The sequence below is a fragment of the Arvicola amphibius genome, chromosome 7 (genome assembly GCF_903992535.2).
Source record: "Arvicola amphibius chromosome 7, mArvAmp1.2, whole genome shotgun sequence".
NCBI classification, from domain to species: Eukaryota; Metazoa; Chordata; class Mammalia; order Rodentia; family Cricetidae; genus Arvicola; species Arvicola amphibius.
This window is the reverse complement of record NC_052053.1, coordinates 50,987,276-51,009,744: the sequence shown is the minus strand read 5'-3', so window position 1 is coordinate 51,009,744 and position 22,469 is coordinate 50,987,276. Positions and strand designations below refer to the sequence as shown.

Genomic DNA, 22,469 nt, shown 5'->3' with positions numbered 1-22,469 from the left:
TAACTACCCAAATTGTAATACCTGCTGTTAAATGGCAGGGCCAAAGTCCCTCCCAGTAGATGACAGACCGGATGTATCCCAGGGCTCAGTGACCAAGGTATCACTACTGTACATAATTAATTCTAGATGTGAGTCTTTGACTCACTGTGTCTTCCTTCGATGTCCCCACCATGTGGCAGAATACCTGGCACATAGGCACAGCTCGGGAAGTAGATGGCACCAAGGCCTAGCTTAACATCTCTGGATGCTGCTGTTTCTGTTTAAATAAACTTGTATAGTATTTTCAGAGATTGTCTTGTTTTGAAGCAGATTTGGGGTAAAAATCTTTTTTGTGCTGCTCATGAGCTTATTTCCAGCAGAGGCATGTTCATAACAGGGGACTTTAGTGGGACCAAGGTTTACAGGGATAGGTACTTTCCAAGACTCAAAAGAGCTGGAAGGACCAACACATCTTCTCCCCGTGCCACCACCATAGCTGGGGCCATCACCCTGCTACCAGCACAGCTATGTGACAAGCAGAGCCATGAATGAGCCTAGGAGACCCTGGCGTGTGTGTGCCCAGTTTCTGGAATGCCTGCATTGTAGTCTCTGCCCATTGTTCTCCTGGTGACTGACAACCGTGCTTTCATCCAGAGCCCCTGTCTCCTGAACCAGACAGGTGATTTGATCCAGACCTTCTGCTGTCAGTGTCCTCTTTGGGAAGACTGTCATCTTTTCCCTCTTTCTGCTCCTCTAGCAATTGATATGTAGGTGCATGAGGAAAGGGTTGAGCTCTCGTGGCAGTAGAACACACTTGAGTCAGGGGTTAACGTATAGAATGAGTTATGTACAATGACATGCGTAACCCATTCCCAGATTATTTTGCTATTTTTTTGGACATACTTTCCTATGACCTTTGGGATAGAGCAGGTCCTTTCTGCTCTCTCAGGCCAGGGGAAAGTTTGTGTTCCTAAAGTCTGTGGGTCTTGCTGTTTTTCCTTGTGTGTGGCCCAAGCTCTGGTCCCTGCTAGCCTCTGAACCTCAGCTCTACAACTTACCCCAGGGCTCACCCCTGCAAGCCGTGGCCTTAGGCCCATATCTGTTTTCTTGCCAGGCATCCATGTTGGCAGCTACTACCCTTCACCTTGTCTCTCCAGGTGCCACGTGGGCTTTAGCTCCTGCGAGAGGTCCTACCCAGGAAGCAGCCTCTTGCCCCATTGCTGTAGGTGCCTACAGGGCTCACTTGGGTATCTCTGCAATGTTTTCCTGTGCCCTCATGGCCTCCCTCTCCTCTCTTCCTTCCTTCCCACCTCCTCTGACTTCCAGGGATGAGTTTACTTGATATCCCATCATCTTCCTTCTTGACAGCCACCCCTACTTCCTTATCTTAGATGGTTGCTGGATACTGAGCAAGGGCAGGCAGGACAAACTCAGGGGAAACCTGGCTTATTTCCATTTCTGAAGGAGTTGTCTGTATTACGTATAGACTGTGGTCAGCACCCTGAAGGTGACAAAGCTAATGAAGATGCTGAGACCCCTGAAGATAAGGTCAGGGAGATCTTCCACAAGGAGATCCAAAGGATAAATGCTGTAAGCAGAGGCAGACTAGAAGGGGAAGCTGGAGAATAGTCTAGGCAGAAGGAACAAGAGTTAACAAAGTAGTATTTTGTGGAGCTGCTTTTGGCCACCATTAGAGAAGTGTAGATGTGACATTTAAGCCCCCAGATCATTGTGAAAGTTGCCTAGGGCTGGCCATTGGGAACATTAATCCCACTGAGAGTGTCCATGCCTTCATCTAACTCCTCTCCTGTAGGTGCTAAACTTGTGGGCCAACAGCAGGGTAAGTTTTGCTCATAGCTACAAATGGAAATATTGAAGGGGGAGAAAATTAAAATCAGAATTACCAGCAGAAGCCAGTTACTACATTCCTGTAACTGCAAGCTGGCGCTGGAGGCTGTGGGAAGTTCGGCTATCAGGTTCTGCCCAGCTCCCCACACCCACAAGCCCATGCTGTGTAAAGGCAGCTGGAAGACCAACCAAACACATAACCCTTCTGCAAGTAGTCTTTCTGTGTGTCTGTGCATGGTTTTTGAGGTGTTGGGGATGGAGCCAGGATAAAGCACATTCTAGGCTAGTGAGTATCCCCACTATTGTGTGGATGTTGTCTGAACACGTGGGGAAGATTTTTATATAAAAACAATTCAGACTCACTGTAGAAATTCCACCCAGAAAACACAGCAGAAAGAGGAGGATCAAAGTCTTCTGCTCAGAGAAATTATAATATCTCCTTCTGAGAGGCTCTACACATGCATGTTGGCAGGTGAACACACATGTGCATGCATGCACACATCCATTGTTATACAAACCAGGTCATGTCCAGCTTGTACTTCTGAATCTGCACAGTGCTCCCCTCTGGTTGCCTGATATGTGCAGACACAGGCTTCCACCTAGGGCATTTGATGTTTCTACCAGAAAATACAGAGTGGTTTTATTTAAATATTGACTCTAGAAAGCTGCAAACAGGAGATGGGAAAGGAGAGCTGTGCCAGCTTGTAATGAAGAAAACCACAAGTCCACAGCCCCTGGCTCCCGTCCACATAGTTACTCATGAAGATACCATTGTCAGCTCCCACAAGCTGTACGGGGCTTGTCTCTTGAACAACTGCCTTTGGCTCAGCTGTCTACCTTGGTACCAAGACGCCGAGGCCTGGTGTGTTGAGTTCTGCTCAGAACCAGAAGTTTGTATGAGAGAGGGGGGTGCCATCAGCCAGAGCAGAGAGAAAGAACAGGCATGGTTTTACACAGCCACCAGGTGAGGCTCTTCAGAGGTGAAGGGCACCAGACTCTCATCACTGATGGTGCTTTGTTTCTTCCAGGGTACGCAAAAAATATGCCTTCCTTACAGTCCCACCAAGACACTGTCTGTGAAGTCCATCTTAAGGTGAGTTCTCACGGACAGTCAGAGGCCCATGAGGATGGATTGCATGGTCCTGGGATCCTTGTGCATTCGCTTTTCTTGATTGGCATGCCAGGCATTCCCTCCTAGAGTCTCCAAGGCAGCCCCAGAGAGCAGGACAAATGATGAAATGGAGACTCAGAGCGGGAAGCCAGGGTTTCCTGTGGTGGCTAGGCATCCCTCTGTGCTGTGTCCTGCGCCTGCGGGAAGCCAGGGTTTCCTGTGGTGGCTAGGCATCCCTCTGTGCTGTGTCCTGCGCCTGCTGCTTGTTTGTTTGTTTTTCTTGGGCTCAGTTGGATACTTCAGGTTTAGAAAGAAAATCAAGAAATCTTTTCATTTCATTTTTATACTTTGAAATAGAAACCCAGATGTCAGCAAAGGCTTCCTGGGGGGATGTGCCTTATTCTTCACTGAACAGCGAGTGAAGGGATTGGAACATCTGTCTCCTGCCCCCGTTTGCCACCTCCCTCTCGTCTCTCTCCCAGACCTGGGGAAAGCTGCCACTCAGATGGAGCTTGTCACTCTGTCCCCAGCTGAGATATTGCATCCTAATAACAGTAGCCTCTTTGTCAGACACTGCTGAATGCTTCCCAGCATTTGCTCACTGACTCTAACTCGGCTGCATGAAGTCCACCTGCAGTTGTCTCCATTCCCCTAAGAGGACTCAGGCCTCGGAGAACAGGAGAGTCCTACAAGGCTAGTTAACTGCAGGGTTTAAACTAGATATCTCTGGCTCTGGGACTCGGCAGTAAAGGGTGTTGTAGACGTATGAAATTGTCAGTAACAGAACAATAAATAAGTCAGTAGCAATCTGGGAGAATAGCAGGACAGAAGGATGCCTGACGCCGACGTCTCTGATGACTGCCACTCTCTTACTGCATGGGTGCCCTGGAGGGACAGTTACCCATGGCAGTTGGTGACGTTCATGGAGTTGCGCACCTTTCCTTCACTTGCTGATCTGCGTTTCCAGTGTGTCAGGCCCTTCAGAGGATCCACCATGACTTTTCTAGACAACATTGTCTATCTTCTCCAGAGAACTGCACCTTACTCCCTCTTGCTTCAGCTCCCACCTCCCTGACTCACTCTGTTTGCTGTTGCAGTGCCATGAACCTGGACAAGTTTGAGAAAGGCCCTCGGGAAATCTTTCACCCCGAGATACAAAAGGTAAAGGAAGCTGTGGGCTTCATAGCAATGCGTGGACTCAGTCTCACCTTGCCAGGATGGTAGGGCAGGCTGGTCTGCCCAGAGAGAAGGAAGTGTGGTGTCATGGTGAGGGTCAGGGGTGTGTGTGTGTGTGTGTGTGTGTGTGTGTGTGTGTGTGTGTGTCTGTGGAGGGAGGGAGGGAGGGAGGGAAGAAGAGAGGGAGGGAGGGAGAGAGCACAGTTGTACCTTCATCGTGCAGCTGTAACTGATTTAGTTCTGAAATTTTAGAACTGTAGCCATCCTCCCTAGGATGCCAGCCAGCAGAGCAAAGCTGGGCTTCCAGGAGGTGGGCTGTGCCCACCTAGATGACAAGGAAGAAGCTTGAGAGGCAGCTTGATCTGTGTCCAGGAGGCAGCAGGGGTCTGTAAGCAGAGTGGGGTGGATGAGTTCATTTGCGGGGGTACCTCAGATGAGATGTGGAGGACTGAGCAGACCATAAACAGTTATTTCTGTATCCCTTAAAGGTAAACTTTGAACTGAGGTCATCGTTGCTAAACCCGGACGTACAGAGTGGAATGTCCTCATGCCTTTGCTTTCATTTAATTTATAAAATACTATTTGTTTGACCACCGGGGCAGCATGGTAGAAGGAGGGAAGTGACTTCTGCAAGTCACTGATTTCCACATGCGTGTCAAAGCACTGTGTGCATCTGCACACACAGACACATGCTAAATAAATAAAATAAACAAGTATTTGTGCCCTGCTCGAATAAACTCAGGCAAAATTTAGTGTGTTAAGTTCAGCTAAGCAAATTTAAGATACGCTATGCTTAAAGTAGCTTTGGAAACCTTAAGAACAAATTAAAAGTATAAATACATGCCTTTACTGCTTCATTGTACAACTTAGATTTGTTTTTTTGAAAAAAAGACAGTATCTCACCATAAAGCCCAGGCTACCCTGGAACTCACTTTATAAACCAGGCTGACCTCACGCTCACATCCTTCCCCTTAGCCCCAGCAGTGCTGAGAGCATGGTGCCTGGGAGTGATCCCCACTCCCAAGACCCCACCCCAGAGTCCTGGAGGGGCAGGCCTATGCTGTGCTATGTGTCAGCTGCTGTGCTAGCCCACCCCAGCTGCCTTCCCTCCCGCAGAGTAACAGATGACCAGACAGGAGTCGGCAGTACCTGCGACTGACGTCACCATTCTGTGCCTATGGGAAAGCTGTTTCGTGCTCTCACAGCTCTCCTAGTTGTGCACCCCCTTACCCAGGAACGCTCATGAGCCTCCCTGGGCCTGAGTATGAGGCCCAGTCCCCAGAGTCACGCTGCTAGAGCCCTTCACAGTCACAAGATCGACACAGTGAGTGGAAGCTGAACCAGCCTCATTATGAGAAGGAAGGGGGCTGTCCCTCTGCTTCTGCTTGCTAGGATGCAGTAACATTTTTCTTGACCAGATTCCTTCTAGAGGCAGTGTGTGTGATTAAGTTGGCTTTAAGTAAGTGGAAAGTGGGATCTCTGTTTTCTTCCTGCCTCTCTATCACCTTGAATCCTAGACAGTTGTCAATGGCTTTCCTTGTGACCAGGGATTGTATAAACATCTACAGAACTAAATCTGAATGTTCAAAGCATGTCTAGGACCTTAAGTATATATAACATTGCACCCTCTTAAATCTAATATTTATTTTTGGTTTTTGTTGGTGGTGGTGGTGGTTCTTATGGGATTTTTTGTTTTTTGTTTTTTTTGACATGGGGTTTCTTTATTATGTAGCCTTTGCTGTCCTGGATCTTTCTCTGTAGACCAGACTGGCCTTGAACTCACAGAAATCCACCTCCCCCTGCCTCCTGAGTGCTAGGATTAAAGGTGTGTACCACCACTGCCTTGCAAATATTTATTTTTTAAAAAACTTAATATTAGCTACAAACTGATGCTTAAAATCAAAATTCCATAAAACAATAGCAGGGATTGGCACAAGCTTGAAGAATGATTTCAGATCCCCAGAGCCGACTGAAAGAAGTAGCGAGCATCTGTGATCACAGCACACCAACAGCGAGAGGAAAGGCAGAGATGGGAAAATCTTCAGAAGCCTGTGGGTCAGCTTAGCTTGCTGCACACAGTGGAAACCAGTAAGATACCCAGTGCCAGACAGTGTGGAAAGCAAGAGCCAACATCACAGATTGTCTTCTGACATCCACGCATGACCTGTGACACACGTCTCCCACCATACATACATACATACATACACACACACACATGTCACACAGACACAAAGAAAAACAACATCACTTTATTAAGAAACACCATTACTGACATAAAATTAGACCTTTCAGGCTAAAATTACAAATTGGGAAGCAACAAAAAGAGACCTAGTTGGTCCTCATAAATCCAGAAATGAATTTTTAAAACTCTGAATGCTGTCAAATTAGACATTGATCAACCCCGATGCCTGGCAGGAGCACCCACTTCTAAGCAGATATAATCAAAACCAAGGAAGATACAGAGGGAATGTGGCCTGGCGGCCTGTGGCATCCCTCCTGCCACCAGGGCTGGATGTCAGGCCCCTGGGGACTCCCACAGTCTGCCTGCCAAGGCAAGCCCTCACCAGGCCTGGGACAGTAGCAAAGTGCCCAGTCCTGACACTGCTGGACTAAAGGCCGCTGGGAAGCTCCCGGTGTCTTATTCACCATGACTGTGTACTTGCAGGTGTCAGAAGAACCAGGCCACATGACCTTAACCCATGCTCTGCGGAATCTCCAGTTCCTTACCTGTAATTCTGGAGTGACACAGCTGCATGGCACGGTGGTTGAGATAGAAGGAAACTCTGGAAAAGAGGATCTTGCAATAAAATGTGTAATGATGTGCAAATAAGTGTGTCTAAAAGTATAAGACACATGGCAGTTTCATTTTTTCCTCGGATTCAAAAACAATGATGACCGCATTCGTAACAAAAGCCCTGTGTCAGAAACGACAGAGAGCTTTGTGTGCCTCGTGTACTTCTTTAGGAATTGCCAGCTTCCCAGGTGACAAGAGGGTGAGGGTCCCTCAGCCTCTTCTTTCTCTATCCTGGCCCTCCCAGCCATTCTCATGGCTGCCATGGCTTGACTGGACCCACCTTCCCTACCTCCACGCACCCATGGCTTGACTGGAGCCACCTCCACGCACCCATGGCTTGACTGGAGCCACCTCCCCACCTCCACGCACCCAGTGACCTCTGCTGGAGTCCTTGGCCTTGGTGTCTGCTTGCCAACTTCTTCCGAAGTTCACTGTGAAGTAACTGTGTGCCAGGTGTCCCTACGCTCATTCTGTCACTCTCCGTAGTGACCTGCACAGGGCAAGAGAGTGGGTGAGGAATAGACCCAGATAGGCCAAATGATTTGTACACAACACAGTTGTAGGCAGCAGAGCAACGTCTCAAAGCCAGGACCCTTTAGGGTCATCACTGCTCCTGCTGACCTAGGAGAGGGTCCTTTCAGGGCAGCTGACCTAGTGCGAGGCAAGCAATGAGACGCAGCGGACCAATTCCTTGACCCTCCTGTCTGCCTTTGGCTCTGGTGTTCAGTTCTCTAGTTCTCAGCTGTGTCTCCTTACCAAAGGGATGCTTTCCTGAAGCAGTGAGTGTGCTTGATTCAGGGAGGCTGAGCAGCGGTTAGTATCCGATTCCAGAGGTTTTCTGAGAGATGTGTGGCCCAACCAGGGTTTTGTTTTCAGTTGTTTACTTTTGTTTTTGTTTTTCCTTAAAGAGAGATCCCATAACCAAAATGTCATAGCATCAAATCGTGTGAGTATGTAAAGCTTGGCGTTCTCAGAGAGCCAAAATCCAGTCATCACGATATATAAATGTAACTTCTGAAACTTTCCTTGGCAGGACTTGCTGGTTCTGGAAGAGCAAGAGGTGAGTGGTCTATCAGCGTATCTGTCCCCTGCCCTTAGCAGCCAGTGCCGTCCCTTCTCTCACTGTGAGCTCAGCCCCTTCTCTGTGAGCGCAGCCCCTTCTCTGTGAGCGCAGCCCCTTCTCTGTGAGCTCAGCCCCTTCTCTGTGAGCGCAGCCCCTTCTCTGTGAGCGCAGCCCCTTCTCTGTGAGCGCAGCCCCTTCTCTGTGGGCTTCACTGTGAGCGCAGCCCCTTCTCTGTGAGCTTCACTGTGAGGACAGCCCCTTCACTGTGAGCACTGCCTTCTCTTTGAGTCAGACCTTGGTCATCTGCAGTGTGGGTTTGTTCTCACAAAGAGACCTTACTGAAGGGGCTGTCCGAGGTCTCCTTCAGAACTTTCCATACAGCTGTCTATAGAGCAGTGTACTTAAATCTGCATAATGTATGAATACAGTGTAAAGAGGGGCTCATTTCCATTCAACTAGGATGTCAGTGCCTTAGCCGCACATTTTACTGCACTAGATGCCAAAGAAATCTGCATGCTTCATTCCATTACCCCCACTGTGTGTATGTATGTATGTATGTATGTATGTATGTGTGTGTGTGTGTCCTGGAAATATCCGGCATGTTATCCATAAATAACTGAGTAAGGAAATGATGGCTTGTGCATATGATCCGTAGCAGAAATGAAAAATATCATTTGTCTAGTTGCTTGGGTCAAACTTAGTAAAATCCTAACTCCTCCATTTCTGATACCCCAAATCTAATCTATCTCCTCACCTAGTTGACATAGCTTTATAAAATGTCCTGAGCTTAAATGTCTCAGCGGCTTTGGCACAACCACTCCAGTGGGTTGACAACACCCACTTCACCTCTGGCCTACACTGTACAGGCCAGATCTCTGTTTCTCAATGTTGTCTCCTTATTAAGGGGATATTTGCTTGAAGAAGCAAATGTTCCCTGTTGATGACTTGGAGGGGCGAGCAGAGGCACCATCCATCAGAGCCTTTCTGAGAGATGGTGGCCAAGCCTTCCCATTTAATCATGCAGTTTCTCAGTAGGGAACACTGACCTTGGTTCTAGTCCATCCTAGTAATAAACTATGAGTTGTGATGATGGGCAGGAAAAACAGAAAACAGAACTTAATATGGAACACTGATAATGAAGTTGCTCATGACAGCACAGACAGCCATCCCCACAAGAGACGTGGGACTCTATGTTGTAGTCCACGCAAGGGGGAACCAGTGACCTGCGAGCAGCAGGGCCCCTATGAGTAGAGAGACTGTCTCAGCTTGGGTCACTGTTGCAGTGACCAGAAGTGGGCGGGGCGGAAAGGGTTTGTTTGTCGCTGTTCGTCACTGAAGGAACTCAGACAGGGCCAGTGAGGTGCGAGCTGTGCAGAGGCCATGGAGAGCCGTTTGTTACTGGCTTGCTCAGCCTGCTTTCTTATAGAACCCAGGATCGACAACCCAGGGATAGCCCCACCCACAGTGGGCTGGGCCCTCCCCCATCAATCACTAATTAAAAAAATGCCCTACAGCCAGATTACAGAGGCATTTCCTCAGTTGAAGCTCCCTCCTTTCAGGCGACTTTAGCTGTGTCAAGCTGACATAACACTAACCAGGACACTGTCCCAGCAGCAATATCCGGGGACCAGCAGTGCTGTTTTTGAATAAGGCCATCCTTTCTTAGTTCCAGCGATTCTTCTGGATTCGCTGGGAGTTTCTGCTCAGACTTCCCTTTTTACAGAAGGAATATGATTTAAAGAATTAATTCCGTAGATAAAGTTAGAACTAGGGGCTGGACAAGTGGCTGAGCATTAAGGGCACAGAGAGCAGGTTCAGTTTTCCTAGCACTGACATAGTGTCTCACAACCATCTGTAACTCCAGTTCCAGTACCTCTTCAGGCCTCCACAGGCACCAAGCACACATGTTGTGTGCTTACATATATGCACATAAACATAAATAGATCTTTTTTAAATTTAGAAATATTTTAACTTCCAAACAAATAGAAATGACAAAAGTGGCCTGTTTCTGTGCTTGAGCAGGACCATGTCCTGAGGAAACCAGTACCTAGAACTCTCCAACAGGCAGCTCTCTCCAGGGGCCCAGACTGAACTTGGGACCTGGAAAACTCCCTACGTCCCTCAAAATGATGTTATGATCCAGTAGTCCCAAACTATCAAACTACCTCTCCTAAGATACGAAACAGCTCATTATGTTGACCAACACCCTGGTTTTTGAAAACAAATAAATGTTTTCTGCTCATTGTGGACATCATTTGGGAAGCCTCAGATGCCAGATTATTTCAGGAGAGTCCTGGAATGTTCAAGAACTTAAAACAACACCAGTCTTCCTGGAATGTTCCTGAAGCAGAAGGTTCTACACAATTTCTCATTTAAACTGGGACTCTCTGGAGACAGCAGAGGAAAGAGATGCAGGCCAGGGCCATCGTGGCAAACCTGGAGTCATGTTCTCCTTGTAAGTGGCCTAGAAGACTGGAAATCTCTGCATGCCAGGGAACCTGGGCAGTCCCCGTCCTGCACCCTCCACTCCCTAAGGCTTTGCGGTGCCTCAGCCTGACTGGGATAACGCGTCTTACAAACCCGGCCCTTCCAAGGCCTCAGCCAGGGTACTGGTAGCATGCTGCCAACCTCACAACATCCTCATGACATTGCATAAAGTTTTGGCTACTTACATGAAGGCCCCATCTCTGCCTGTGCTCTCAGCTTTGCTCAGTACAGACCTGTCCTGGGAACACTATGTGCTATTGGCAAGAACCTTGGTCAAGAGTCAGGAGGCCTAGATCCCAGCTTCAGTCTGCTTCTCACTTATGACCAGTCTTCGGCAAGTCTCTTCTTCCCTGGACGTCCCTGTCTGTGGACTGTGGGCCCTTTCTGGTTGTAATGAGCCGCTAGTTCACCTAGTCCTTCTGCCCTGTGCTTACTGTCTATCGGATCGGTTGAACCTGATCCTGGGTCGCCTTGAAGCCTCCCAGTTTGTCCCTTAGTCCCCTGGTTCTCAGTCTGTTTTCAGGACAGCAGCAAGATCATCTAATAGAAACCTTTTGGAGGCAAACTTCCAAACCTTTTTGATGCAAACTTCCAAGCCAGATATCAGACCTAGTGAGCTGGAAACACTGGACCATGAGCCAGTCATCTTCTAACAACCCCTCCAGGGCTCCCGAAGCCTGGAGGCCAAGTTTGGAGGACCATTGCTTCAGACGTTTTGTGATTGCTCTAAAAGGGCTATCTGCTAGACTACAGATTTCTATGGATACTTTTGCTGCTGCTGCTGCTGCTGCTGCTGTTGTTGTTGTTTTGGTTTTTCAAGACAGGGTTTCTCTGTAGCTTTGGAGCCTGTTGTCCTGGAATTCACTCTGTAGACCAGGTTGGCCTTGAACTCACAGAGATCCATCTGCCTCTGCCTCCCGAGTGCTGGGATGAAAGGCGCGCACCGCTGCCACCTGGCTATGGGTGCTTTTTAAGAGGGTGCAAGAACAGAAGAGATGCCACCATCTTGGAGACACATGATTACTACTGCCGTTTCTCCAGAATAAGGAAGAAAAGTGATGGCGGTAGAAACCCTAATAGGTAGAGGTTCCTGATGAAACTGCAGAGATCAGGGCTGGAGGGATAGCCCAGTGATTAAGAGTATGCTCTTTCATGGAGCCCGAGTTTGGTTCCCAGCGCCCACTCAGGCAACCTATACTACCCCCTGTAACTCCAGCTTCAGGAGTCCCACACCTCTGGCCTCCACAAACACCTGAAGTTGTGTGCACACACTGCCACACACACAACTTAAAACAAGAAAGTAAGCCTTTAAAAAAATCTCCCCAAAAAATCAGCCAAAAGCTGGCTAGCAGAGAAAAAGCAAGTGCTTTCTGTCCACCTTTGCTGTTTTCCTTGCTCCTTACGCAGTCACAACGCCACATTTGTCCCCAGCCCTGTGCTCGCTCTGCAAACTCAATACTAATTAAAGTGTGGGGTCATCTTTCAGCAGCTCAGGCACCAGTGAGAAACAGAGACATGTACAACATAAGAATTATAGTGGGGGCTGGGCAATGGTGGCGCACATCTTTAATCCCAGCCCTTGGGAGGCAGAGGCAGGTGGGTCCCTGTGAGTTCAAGGCCAGCCTGGTCTACAGAGTGAGTTCCAAGACAACTAGGGCTACACAGAGAAGCCCACCACCAGTCTTGGAGGAAAAAATTATAGTGGGGATAGTGGTATAAAGGCTGAATGGTGGCAGTGGTAGGTGACCTCTCTGGAAATTGCTGTTGGAGCTGAGGCTTGTCTGCTGGGGAAGAGTTCTGGGTATAGGGATAAGGTAGCAACGCCCTCCCTATTTCTGTGTCTGTACAGAAAGTCACTGAAGGGCATGTACCTATTTGCCAGGTGTATTAGGGAGAGAAAGGTTTTGAAGAACAGCCTCAGGCATGGCTTTTCAGATTCTTTTCTTTTTCTTCTTTTCATAAGTATATGTGTATGCAGTGTGTGCTTGTTTGTGTGTGTTTGGGTACATGTGCACTTACATATGCCTTGGGTTGACGTTAGGACTCATCCACTATCCCTCTCCTACCTTATTCATTGAGTCAGGATCTCCTAGTCAAATACAAAGCTACCTAAACCATTCAGTTTTGCTAGCCAACTTGCTCTGGGGATCCCCTAACTCTGCGTTTCTGGGCTAGGAAGCAGGCACCTTGTCATACCTAGCACACTTCCATGTGGGTTCTGGGGATCTGGATTCCAGTTCTCTTGCATGTGTGGTGAACACTTTAATCACTGAGCCATCAACAGGCTGGGTTTTCAGAGTCTTAATTTTACCACTCCACTTCTGAGTCCTGGCGTTCTTCCTTGACCCCTCACCCCTGGCCCCATTGGCTAGTACTCTAGATCACCCACACCTTGACTGACCAACACCCGGAATCCTTCACCTAGTGGCGGGTCAGTCGGCCTTGTAATGCTGATGTTCTTCCATGAAGAGGCTTTTATTATTACATAATGCAGGCACGCGCAGAAGTATAGAGAATAACATACAAATCCCCTGCCCAGATTAAGGACAAAATCATTAAGAACACAGAATGGATGGGCTAGAGAGATGACTCATCAACTAAGAACTTGTACAGCTCGTGCAGAGAACTCTGGTTTGGTTCCCAGCGCCCACACCCAGCAGCTCATGCTGCCTGTAACTCCAGCTCCAAGGAGCCCAATGCCCTTTTCTGCGGGCACATGGACTTGTGTGATGCATAGAACCACCACATACATATATGATAATGAATTGTGGCAACACGTAACAAACACATAAGTAATAACCAAGTCTTTAAAGAGTAACAGCTGCCCGTCTGCTTTCTGCCCCCTGACTCCATCCCTCTGTCTTCTCTTCCCTGAAGCAGCTTCCATCACTCATTGGTGTTGGTCCTTTCTGCAGGGTCAAATTCTATGAGTCCTCTGCAGAGCTGAGAATCATAAACTCAAACTGGGAATAGCCGTGCTTGCTTGGCTTGCTTTGTCTTTCATTTGCACATCTGTGACTTGTTCAGATTAAATATCTTCAGGAGTGGGGGCGAGCTTTTCATATAAATTGCCCACAATTTCCATATCTATTTCTAGAAGAGCCTACCAGACTTTAGTCTAAGATTGTTATGTTTGGCTCTGAGTTACAATTAGCTCCCCTAGTCTTCTGGGAACTGTTGCTGACGGGTGGATCAGAATGTGATGCCAGACCCATGGGTGCCTGTGGCCGTTTGTCATCAGCAGAACCCTGCTGCCCCTGCTCGGGCTTGGAATCCTCCTGATGTCAGCAATAATGAAATTACAACTGAACTGGTAGAGAAATGGATCGCCTCACCTGCTAGCTATTTTGTAAGCTACAGAAAAATGAGAGTCTCTTGCTAACAATGGCCAGTCGGGGCCAATGGGAGGAAGGACTCCCCCAAGTGTCCACTCTGGCAACTGCAGTGATCCGAAATGACAAACATCATACCTTAAAACTGTGTGCTTCAGTGATAAAATTAATTTGCATGTCTTTTGCTGTCTCATTGTAAGGGCTCTGTGAATTTCAAATTCGGGGTTCTTTTTGCCAAAGATGGACAACTTACAGATGACGAGATGTTCAGTAATGGTGAGCAGCCCCTCCCCACCCCTGCTGAGAGAGACCCTGCCCTTCACCTCACCCCTGCTGAGGGAGACCCTGCTCTTTGCTGCTTTCCTGCAGCCGAAACTGAATATTTGGTTGGGCTGGCATCTCCAATCCCAGGAGGCGGCTTACAGAGTTTCCTAAGGACCAGTTTCATTTGTTTGCCAAGTATTTTACTGATCACCTGACATCTACAGGTCCCTCGATGGGCCCTGGGGAACACGGCTGGGAGGGGAGGAGACCACATGAATTTGGAGAATCTGGTTCTACAGAGTGCAGGGTCCTTCCTCGCTGGTTCTGGTTGAGTGTAAAGATGGTTTTCTCTCCCTGTATTTGTACCCTTCATGTCACAGCCCTGTTTATCACTGGGCAAAGCGCAGTAGAACCTGGTTCATCTGGATCTGTTTTCCTCCCTTGGCCTCCTCGTGGCCCCTGGGTGGGGGGCCAGGTGACCTCGTGTTTTGATACTATGCACGTCAAAACCACCTCACTGTCCATTGAATTCATTATGGCCAGGAAATGACCAGAGATCGATGCTTTTCTCATCCCTTGCCTTTTCTTGCAGAAATTGGAAGTGAAGCTTTTCAAAAATTTTTGAATCTCCTCGGAGACACCATTACTCTAAAGGGCTGGACAGGCTACCGTGGCGGTCTGGACACCAAAAGTAAGCTTGCTCCTTGTTGGAATTAGTAAAATTCTGTTACTTGAGGGTCATCCCCAATGTGACATGGGTCACTGGGCGTGATCGTCAACTCCACTAACTTTATAAGACCCATAGGATGCACCAGAGACATGATCAATAAATACATGAAGTCATGAGCAAATGAATGGCATTTTCATCAAGGAAGGACCACATCTGTTGTGGAATCTCATAAGGCTATACCGCCTGGTATCGTATATCATCATATCATATCATATATATCACCTGGTACCACTGTGGTTCCCGTCAGCCAGGGGCACTTACAACACAAGTTTCAGTTGTCCCATAGCTATATTTACCAATGAGCACCATGTGTTCCAAGACCCTGCTGGTCTCTGCGGTCAGTATGCATAAAGCAGCAGGGTCCCTGCCTATGCATAAAGCCGACAGTCCCCTGGGCAGCACAGGCGGCACACGGGTAACAGTTATGAAATCGCTTGGCAGTCACTGCTCACAGGAATCAGGAGCCACAGAGAGTGCCACAGGCTCTCTGCCGAGTCTGGAGAATAGAACACTTCTCCGAGGGAACAAGGGAATGATGAGTGGGAACAGTTGGAGTCTTGAGGAAAGAATTCCAAACAGGGAACATCTGTGAAGTCCCTGAGGCAGGAGAGAACATGGTGTGCTCTTCTAGAAACTAAGAGAATATCTTTCTGGCTGGAAGGAGCAGAGGGACCAAGAAGGTTGCAATGAAGACTAGAGAAGGGAAGGGATGGCCCCGTAGGGAGTTTGAAGTCCCCTTGTATGTCACCGAGTAGGAGAGTAGTGAGGGTCCCTTAGGGCAGACCTGAAGGGAGCAGGCCAGGGAGCCATTGGAGAAGCAGATTCCACAGTCTGAATGGGGGGGAGGGGTGACGATGACTGTGGCTGCTGGAGCGTCGGGCTGGCAGGGAGACTAGTGCACGTTCCAGAGCCTCTGAGGCAGAGATCACAGGATCCCATGGTGATGGAGAATGGGGATGAAGAGGAAGGAGGAGTCTCACTGGGTGCCGGCTTTCTGGCCTGAAGTGGCTGATGGAGAGAGATCTCGGGGATTTGAAGGGGAGACTTGGAATGGTAGGAGGGGATGAAGAGAGACTAGTTGGCAAGTTTGGACTTGAGTCACTTAGGTTGGCATCTGTCTGAGGGGCATTTCTAGCACTTTTTTGTGTGTGTGCTCCTGTGTTTGTAGTTTCGTTTGCTCATCGGTCAAGCCCATAGAAAGCCGGGAGGGTGGTACAATGCTCCTTCCGCCTAAATGTGACAGACTCCAGGCCAGGTAGCCTGACTGTCTGGGAGCCTGTCTTCCTGGAAGTCCCCACAAATTCAGCATGAAAGCAATGCATGAGGACTGCCATGGCAATGCCATGGTACCAGTTCAGAGGTGGAAGGTGCCACCCAGCCTCCCTCTGACAAGCTTTCTCGTGTATGTGACGTGCTCGCGAGCTCATCACCATGCTCGGCTCTCAGCCTCACTGTGGTGGTCCTGACCGCCATCTACTGAGCTGTCTCATAGCCCAGCTCTCCTGTTAGGTTAGCACTTTTCAGGGACCATCTTGCTGAGTCTTCCCGGCATCCCTGAGAGATACTACTGTCCTCATTTTTAAATTAAGAAACAGGATCAGAGAAACTGTCTGTAACTCCAGTTCTAGGAGATCTGATACCCTCTTTTGGACCCCATGGGCACTGTAAATTCTTGGCGCACAAACATACATGCAGGCAAAACACTCAAACACATAAAAATACTTAACTCTTTAAAAATAAGTGTTAGTCATTGATTTAATCCTCCAAGTTTAGGAATAGCTTATACAGCAATGGATAACTGATATACTGGCTGTAAATCCAACAGCCAGGCTTGGAGAAAAGATCCAGTAGAGAGCAATTGAAGAAGACCCTGGACATGGACCTTTGGACTCCCACACATGTGCACACACATACGAACACAAAGTAACATAGTTCTAAAAATTGAATTACAAAAAAATGATAAAGCCTTAATTCTGGGGAGGGGCACGGGAGCAATATAGCCAATGAAAACTCGGGTCCTAGTCCGTCTACCTTCAGAGCCTTTAATCAAGCACAGTTCTTAGAAACCTCAACTTGATTTTGTGGGCATCACAGCCACATCAGCATGCGAGAATTGTAGCCCTTACCTTACAGCCACAGGAAGATGGGGTGCTGCAGCATGCTCTCCCTTACTAGCCAGACTTTTCCTGACTTCCTGTAATACAAGCTAGATGTGCAGCAGGCAGCAGGGAGCTTAGAGAGTGTGAGCGAGGTCTTTCCTCATGGGCAGGAGCCTCGAGGGAAGGGCAGAGTTGGCATTCAGGTGATCTACTCCTGCTCACCAGCACGGATGAACCCAGGCGGTCTTTGAGAATGTACTGTGCACTGCACGCCTTCTTCTGTATATACCCTGACTACGTTCTTGTGTTTTACAGATAACACCACAGGGATTGTGTACTGCACGCCTTGTTCCGTATGCCCACTGACTGTGTTCTTGTGTTTTACAGATAACACCACAGGGAGCCACTCAGTCTATACTGTGTACCAAGGGCATGAGGTCATGTTTCACGTTTCCACCATGTTGCCGTATTCCAAAGAGAACAGACAGCAGGTACTTGTGACCACAGCGGCTTTGGAAACACAGCCGTCAGACAGTGACTGAATGTGGGATGACCATTGCAATGATTTATAAACTAGAGACTGGGTGTGTTACTGTGAGCCTGGCTTCAGTTACCAGGGCCAGTTCAGACACTTTTTTTTTTTTTTGAGACAGGGTTTCTCTGTGGCTTTGGAGCCTGTCCTGGAACTAGCTCTTGTAGACCAGGCTGGTCTCGAACTCACAGAGATCTGCCTGCCTCTGCCTCCCGAGCGCTGGTATTAAAGGCGTGCGCCACCAACGCCCGGCCCAGACACTTTTTATAGTCTGTGTGTGAACAGCAAACAAGGCTTAGGAAGCATATTGTTACTGCCTTTGTCATCTAAAGAAGGGTCAGAGATGCTAGTGAGTGTATGGTGTACACATATATGTACTTGTACATGTTCGGCTGTGGTTTTAAAGACTTACTAGTCTATGTTGTGTTTGCCATAACCAAATACTTGAGGACTGGGTACTTTATAAAGAAAAGAGGTTCATTCTGCTCAGTCATGTAGCTTCGAGAACACTGGTGCTTCCTGGGCTTTAATGAGATACTCATGGTGTCATCATGTTAGTGCAGATGTAGAAGAAATTGCATGGGAAAAAAGAAGCATGAGAAATCCAGGTTTGGTTCCAGACAAACCTAAGTGAGTAAAATTGAACTCCCACGAGAAAAGCATTAACCCCTCCTAAGACCTCATCCACCGGCTACCAGGCCCCGCCTCTCAAAACACCACCATCCCTTAGCAACACCACGCTGGGAGCCAGGCTGAGCACATGTAACTGGGAGACCCACTCAAACCACATGAAGCCTTACAGACTGTCCTGTGTTTAACATGCCTTCACCCTGTGGCTTCACTCAGTGTGCCTTTGGCCTTGTCAGAATGAGATTCTAGAGCATGAAATAAGTTGATGAGCTGGCTAGTTTCTATCAACCTGGCACAAACTAGAGTCATTTGGGAGGCGGGAACCTCAATTCAGAAAGTACTTTCACCAGAGTGGCCTGTGGTGCATTTTTTTTTAATTGATAATTGATGTGAGAAGGCCCAACCCATTTATAAAAGGCTGTAGCCATGAGGTGGTGGCACTTAAATCCCAGCACTCAGGAGACAGAGGCCAACCTGGTCTACAGAGCAAGTTCCAGAACAGCCGGGCAACACAGAGAAACCTTGTCTCAAGAACAAAACAAGCAAAGAACAAACAAACAAACAAACAAAAAAACCACAGACTGAGCAAGGCATGGGACAAGTTAGTAAGAAACGCTTCTCCATGGCCTCTGCATCAGCTCCTGCCGTGACTTCCTCAGATGGTGGAGTGTGGCAGCTGTAAACCGAAATAAACCCTTTCCTCCCCAAGTTGATTTTGGTCGATTGTGTTTATCATGTCTAGAGAAGTTCTAACTAAGATAGTTGGTTATGTGGTGTTAAAAGTGGCTTTCAGATTGATGTTGAAGTTAACCTTGAGTGTCTGCATGGGCTGGCCATGCTGGGAATGCCCACCCCCCAGAGTTCTCCTTACTCACCTAGAGGTTGGCCATATTTAGGAAAAAAATTTCCAACTTATTGGAATTTAGACACAACAAAGATATGGGCTGCTGGAGTTTGGTTTGTTTTAAATGTGTATAAGTGTTTTGCCTGTGTGTATGTATGTGCACCATGTGTGTATGTTTGTGTTGCCCCCAGAGAAAAAAACAGGGAGTTTGCTCACCTAGAGCTGAAGTTAAAGATGGTTGTGAGCCACATGTAGGTGCTGGGAATCAAACCCAGGACCTCTGCAAGAGCAACAAGTGCTCTTAACTACTGAGCCATCTCTCCAGCCTCCAGCTGCTAGGTTTTGACAGATGGGATTTGGGGGGTTATGCTTACATTGGATGAGACTCTTGTCACCTTTTTGTGCATTGAAAGAAGTTATCTGCATGAATAAATGTCACTGGTGTAAATGAACCTTTATTCAGCAAAAGAAATGCAAACTTAAAGGGGCCACAAAGGCTTTTTACTGAACACATAAAACTCTTGATTCTAGGAAGAGGGAAAGGATACAGCAGCCCAGTGTCCTGGGGTGGTGCTGTAGTACTGGGGGGGGCCGGAGGTGGAGGGGAATGTGCAGAGAGGGAGGAAATAGCAAATGCTGTTGTATGGTCTGACAGAAAGAAAGAAGTAATGGGGCTCTCGTGGACCCTGGGGACCATAGGGGCCTTGAAGCTGTTCTTGTTTTAGGAGAACTCTGGTCAAGGGTATGTTGAAGCAGGAAACTCAGGGGCTGAGGAAGCTGCATGTGCTGAGACTCCTGTGTGCAAGATGTCTTCTCTGTTTGGTTGGGAAGACCCAGGTCTCTGCTGCTAGGCCTCTTCATGGCAGCTGAAACTCTTAGGATCTTGGGGTCATGTGAAGAGGATAGACCTCACCCGTCTTCTCTACCATCCTGAATGCTGTTAACCTTACATTTCAATAGTAGCATCAGAAAACTTACACTGGGGGGTTGGGGCTCAGGGGTGGAGTGCTTGTCTAATGTGTGGAACCCTGGGTTCAGGCATCAGCACCCCACTTAGAGCAAACAAACAAGCTTCAGTGAAAGCCTTACAGTCCTCTCCCCAACACTGGCCAGCACTGCCTCGTCAGATAGCAGATGAAGCATTAGCCGCATATGGAGCTATGGAGCGTTGTGTAATGCAAGGTCTTTAAATATTTGTGTGTGTGTGTGTGTGTGTGTGTGTGTGTGTGTGTGTGTGTGTGTGTATGCCTGAATATAAATGTACCCTGTGCATTCAGTAGCCCACAGTGGAGCCCATGCCAGATCCAATGAACTGAAGTGACAGATGGCTGTGAGCCACCAAGTGGGTACTAGGAACTGAACTGCAAGAGCAGTCAGTGCTTTTAACCTCTGAGTCATCTCTCCAGCTCAATATATGGTCTTTAGAAACTGGCATCTAGTAGTCTCCTTATTTTTAAGGGTTGTGTTATAGTGTATATGTCTGATTCACTCCTTTTTGTTTGCTTTTTTTCTGATTATGTGTACACATATAGTCCAGCACACATCGAGACCAAAAGAGAGCATCAGATCCCCTGGAGGTGGAAATACAGGTTGTTATGAGCCGCAGGCATTGGTGCTGGGAATGCAACCTCAGCCCTCTGCAGGAGTAGCATGCCCAGTTAGCCACTGAGGTCTCTCTTCATCCCTGTTACTTTTGTTTTTGGAGACACCATCTCATGCAGCTCAGATTAACCTAGAACTCACTGTGTAACTGAAGCTGGCCTTGAACTCCTGATCTTCCTCCCTGCCTCTGGAGAGCTAGAGTGCTTCCTTACTTTTTAAACTCTTCGTGTGTGTGTGTGGGGGGGGGGGTGTTTTGCCTGCATGTGTCTGTGTTCCACATAAGGTACCCTCAGAGGCAAGAAGAGGTTATCCAATCCCCTGGAACTGGAATTACAGGCCACTGTGTGCAGCCTAATGTCAGTGCTGGGAATTGATCTCAGGTCCCCTGCAAAAGCAGTTATAGCTCAATTAATAAAAACCCAGAGACAGATATTGGGGTTCAACCTGAAACAACCAGCCACTGGCTGTTACCTCTACCTTAGTCTGAAATGACAATCCTGCCTCCAGGAATCCTCAGAATGAGACTGTGTGAGAGCTGTCTCCTCTTATATTCCTCTCTAGTGCTGGGATTAAAGGTGTGCACCACTACCGCCCGATTTCTATGGCAAATTAGTGTGGCTACTGGGATTGAAGGTGTGTGTCACCACTGCCTGGTCTGTAAGACTGACCAGAGCAGCTCTTTTGCTCTTGATCTTCAGGCAAGCTTTATTAAATACAAATGAAATATCACTACAATACATAAATGCACACATATATACACAATATATACAAAGATGCACATATACACACAGAGACACACAGACACACCGGCTCAGTTGGTAGAGCAGGCAGTGCCCTTAATCACTGAGCCATTCCTCCAGGCTGCTCAGTCCGCGCTCCAGGAGTTTATGGTATGGAATAGAGACTCAACGGACATTAGCAGAGCCGCCCTTCCCCACAGCATGGAGTCTGAAGGCTTCCCAAGGCCTCTCAGTGGTTCCCTCATCAACACTTCTCCACTGGCTCAGGCCTCCCAAAAGCATATGTTCTGAGAGGAATGTGGGAAAGCTGATTACCCTTTTATTTACTTATTTGTGACTGACTATTTTGTTTGTGTGTGTGTATGTATATATGTATGTATGTATGTATGTATGTATGTGTGTGTGTATTTATGTATGTTTGTCTACATGAGATCAAATTCTGTAGAGATATTTTGTCGCCATATGAATGTGCAGATTACTCAGATGAGCTGTAGTGTAGATCAGTGGCGGGGCACACAATAGCCTGCTTGAAGCCCTGGTTACATGTGTGCTGTCTCCCAGACACCCTCATGTAGGCCTCCCGTACTCCTGTTTGGACCTCAAACACAGCTCTGGGGATGAGGAAGCCTGTTAAACATGATAGAAGCAGTAATGTTTGTTGGGAATGGGGGTCTTGAGCCTGGCAAGGGGCATTAGCTGAGGGCAGAGGAAATGAAGAAGCCTCACTGGGAGAGTCACCCCGACAGTTTGCAGAGGCATAGCGGTGGGGCTGTGGCGGCTGTGGCGGCTGCTGCAGTGCGCTTTACCTGGGTGTGTCCTGGGGGAGCAGCTCTTCTCACCGCGTCGTTTATGCTCCCCACAGGTGGAAAGGAAACGCCACATTGGAAACGATATCGTCACCATCGTGTTCCAGGAAGGAGAGGAATCTTCTCCCGCCTTTAAGCCTTCAATGATCCGCTCCCATTTTACACGTATCCTGGGCCTGCATAAATGCTCCAGCTCAGCAGCCTCACCAGACCTTGGTGATAGACGCATCCCGGGTGGCCAGCCTGACGCGTTGTCGGGGAATTTTTGCCTAAGCACTGCACTGTCCTTCTCCAAAGTCTTCCACCTCTGCAGTGGTGGGGAGTAATTCTCGGGGTGTTGTGGTTATCTTAGTGCTCTTCCTCAGGGTCACACACATGGCCTTGGTCCTACCCTGACTTTCTCAGGGTCACGCGTGCACACACACACACACA

General features: G+C 48.1%; 1 protein-coding gene across 1 annotated transcript in view; it reads left to right on the top strand.

Annotated features, from left to right (window-relative positions):
- Positions 1-22,469, top strand: part of Garnl3 (GTPase activating Rap/RanGAP domain like 3) — a 78,164-nt gene that overhangs the window by 13,912 nt on the left and 41,783 nt on the right. Inside the window, exons 4-10 of the mRNA XM_038337076.1 lie at positions 2,856-2,920; positions 4,036-4,099; positions 7,942-7,968; positions 13,991-14,066; positions 14,647-14,745; positions 17,271-17,374; positions 22,094-22,202. Of these exons, the coding sequence (XP_038193004.1) occupies positions 4,040-4,099; positions 7,942-7,968; positions 13,991-14,066; positions 14,647-14,745; positions 17,271-17,374; positions 22,094-22,202 (475 nt within the window). The 5' untranslated portion in view covers positions 2,856-2,920; positions 4,036-4,039. The remainder of the gene's footprint in view (positions 1-2,855; positions 2,921-4,035; positions 4,100-7,941; positions 7,969-13,990; positions 14,067-14,646; positions 14,746-17,270; positions 17,375-22,093; positions 22,203-22,469) is intronic.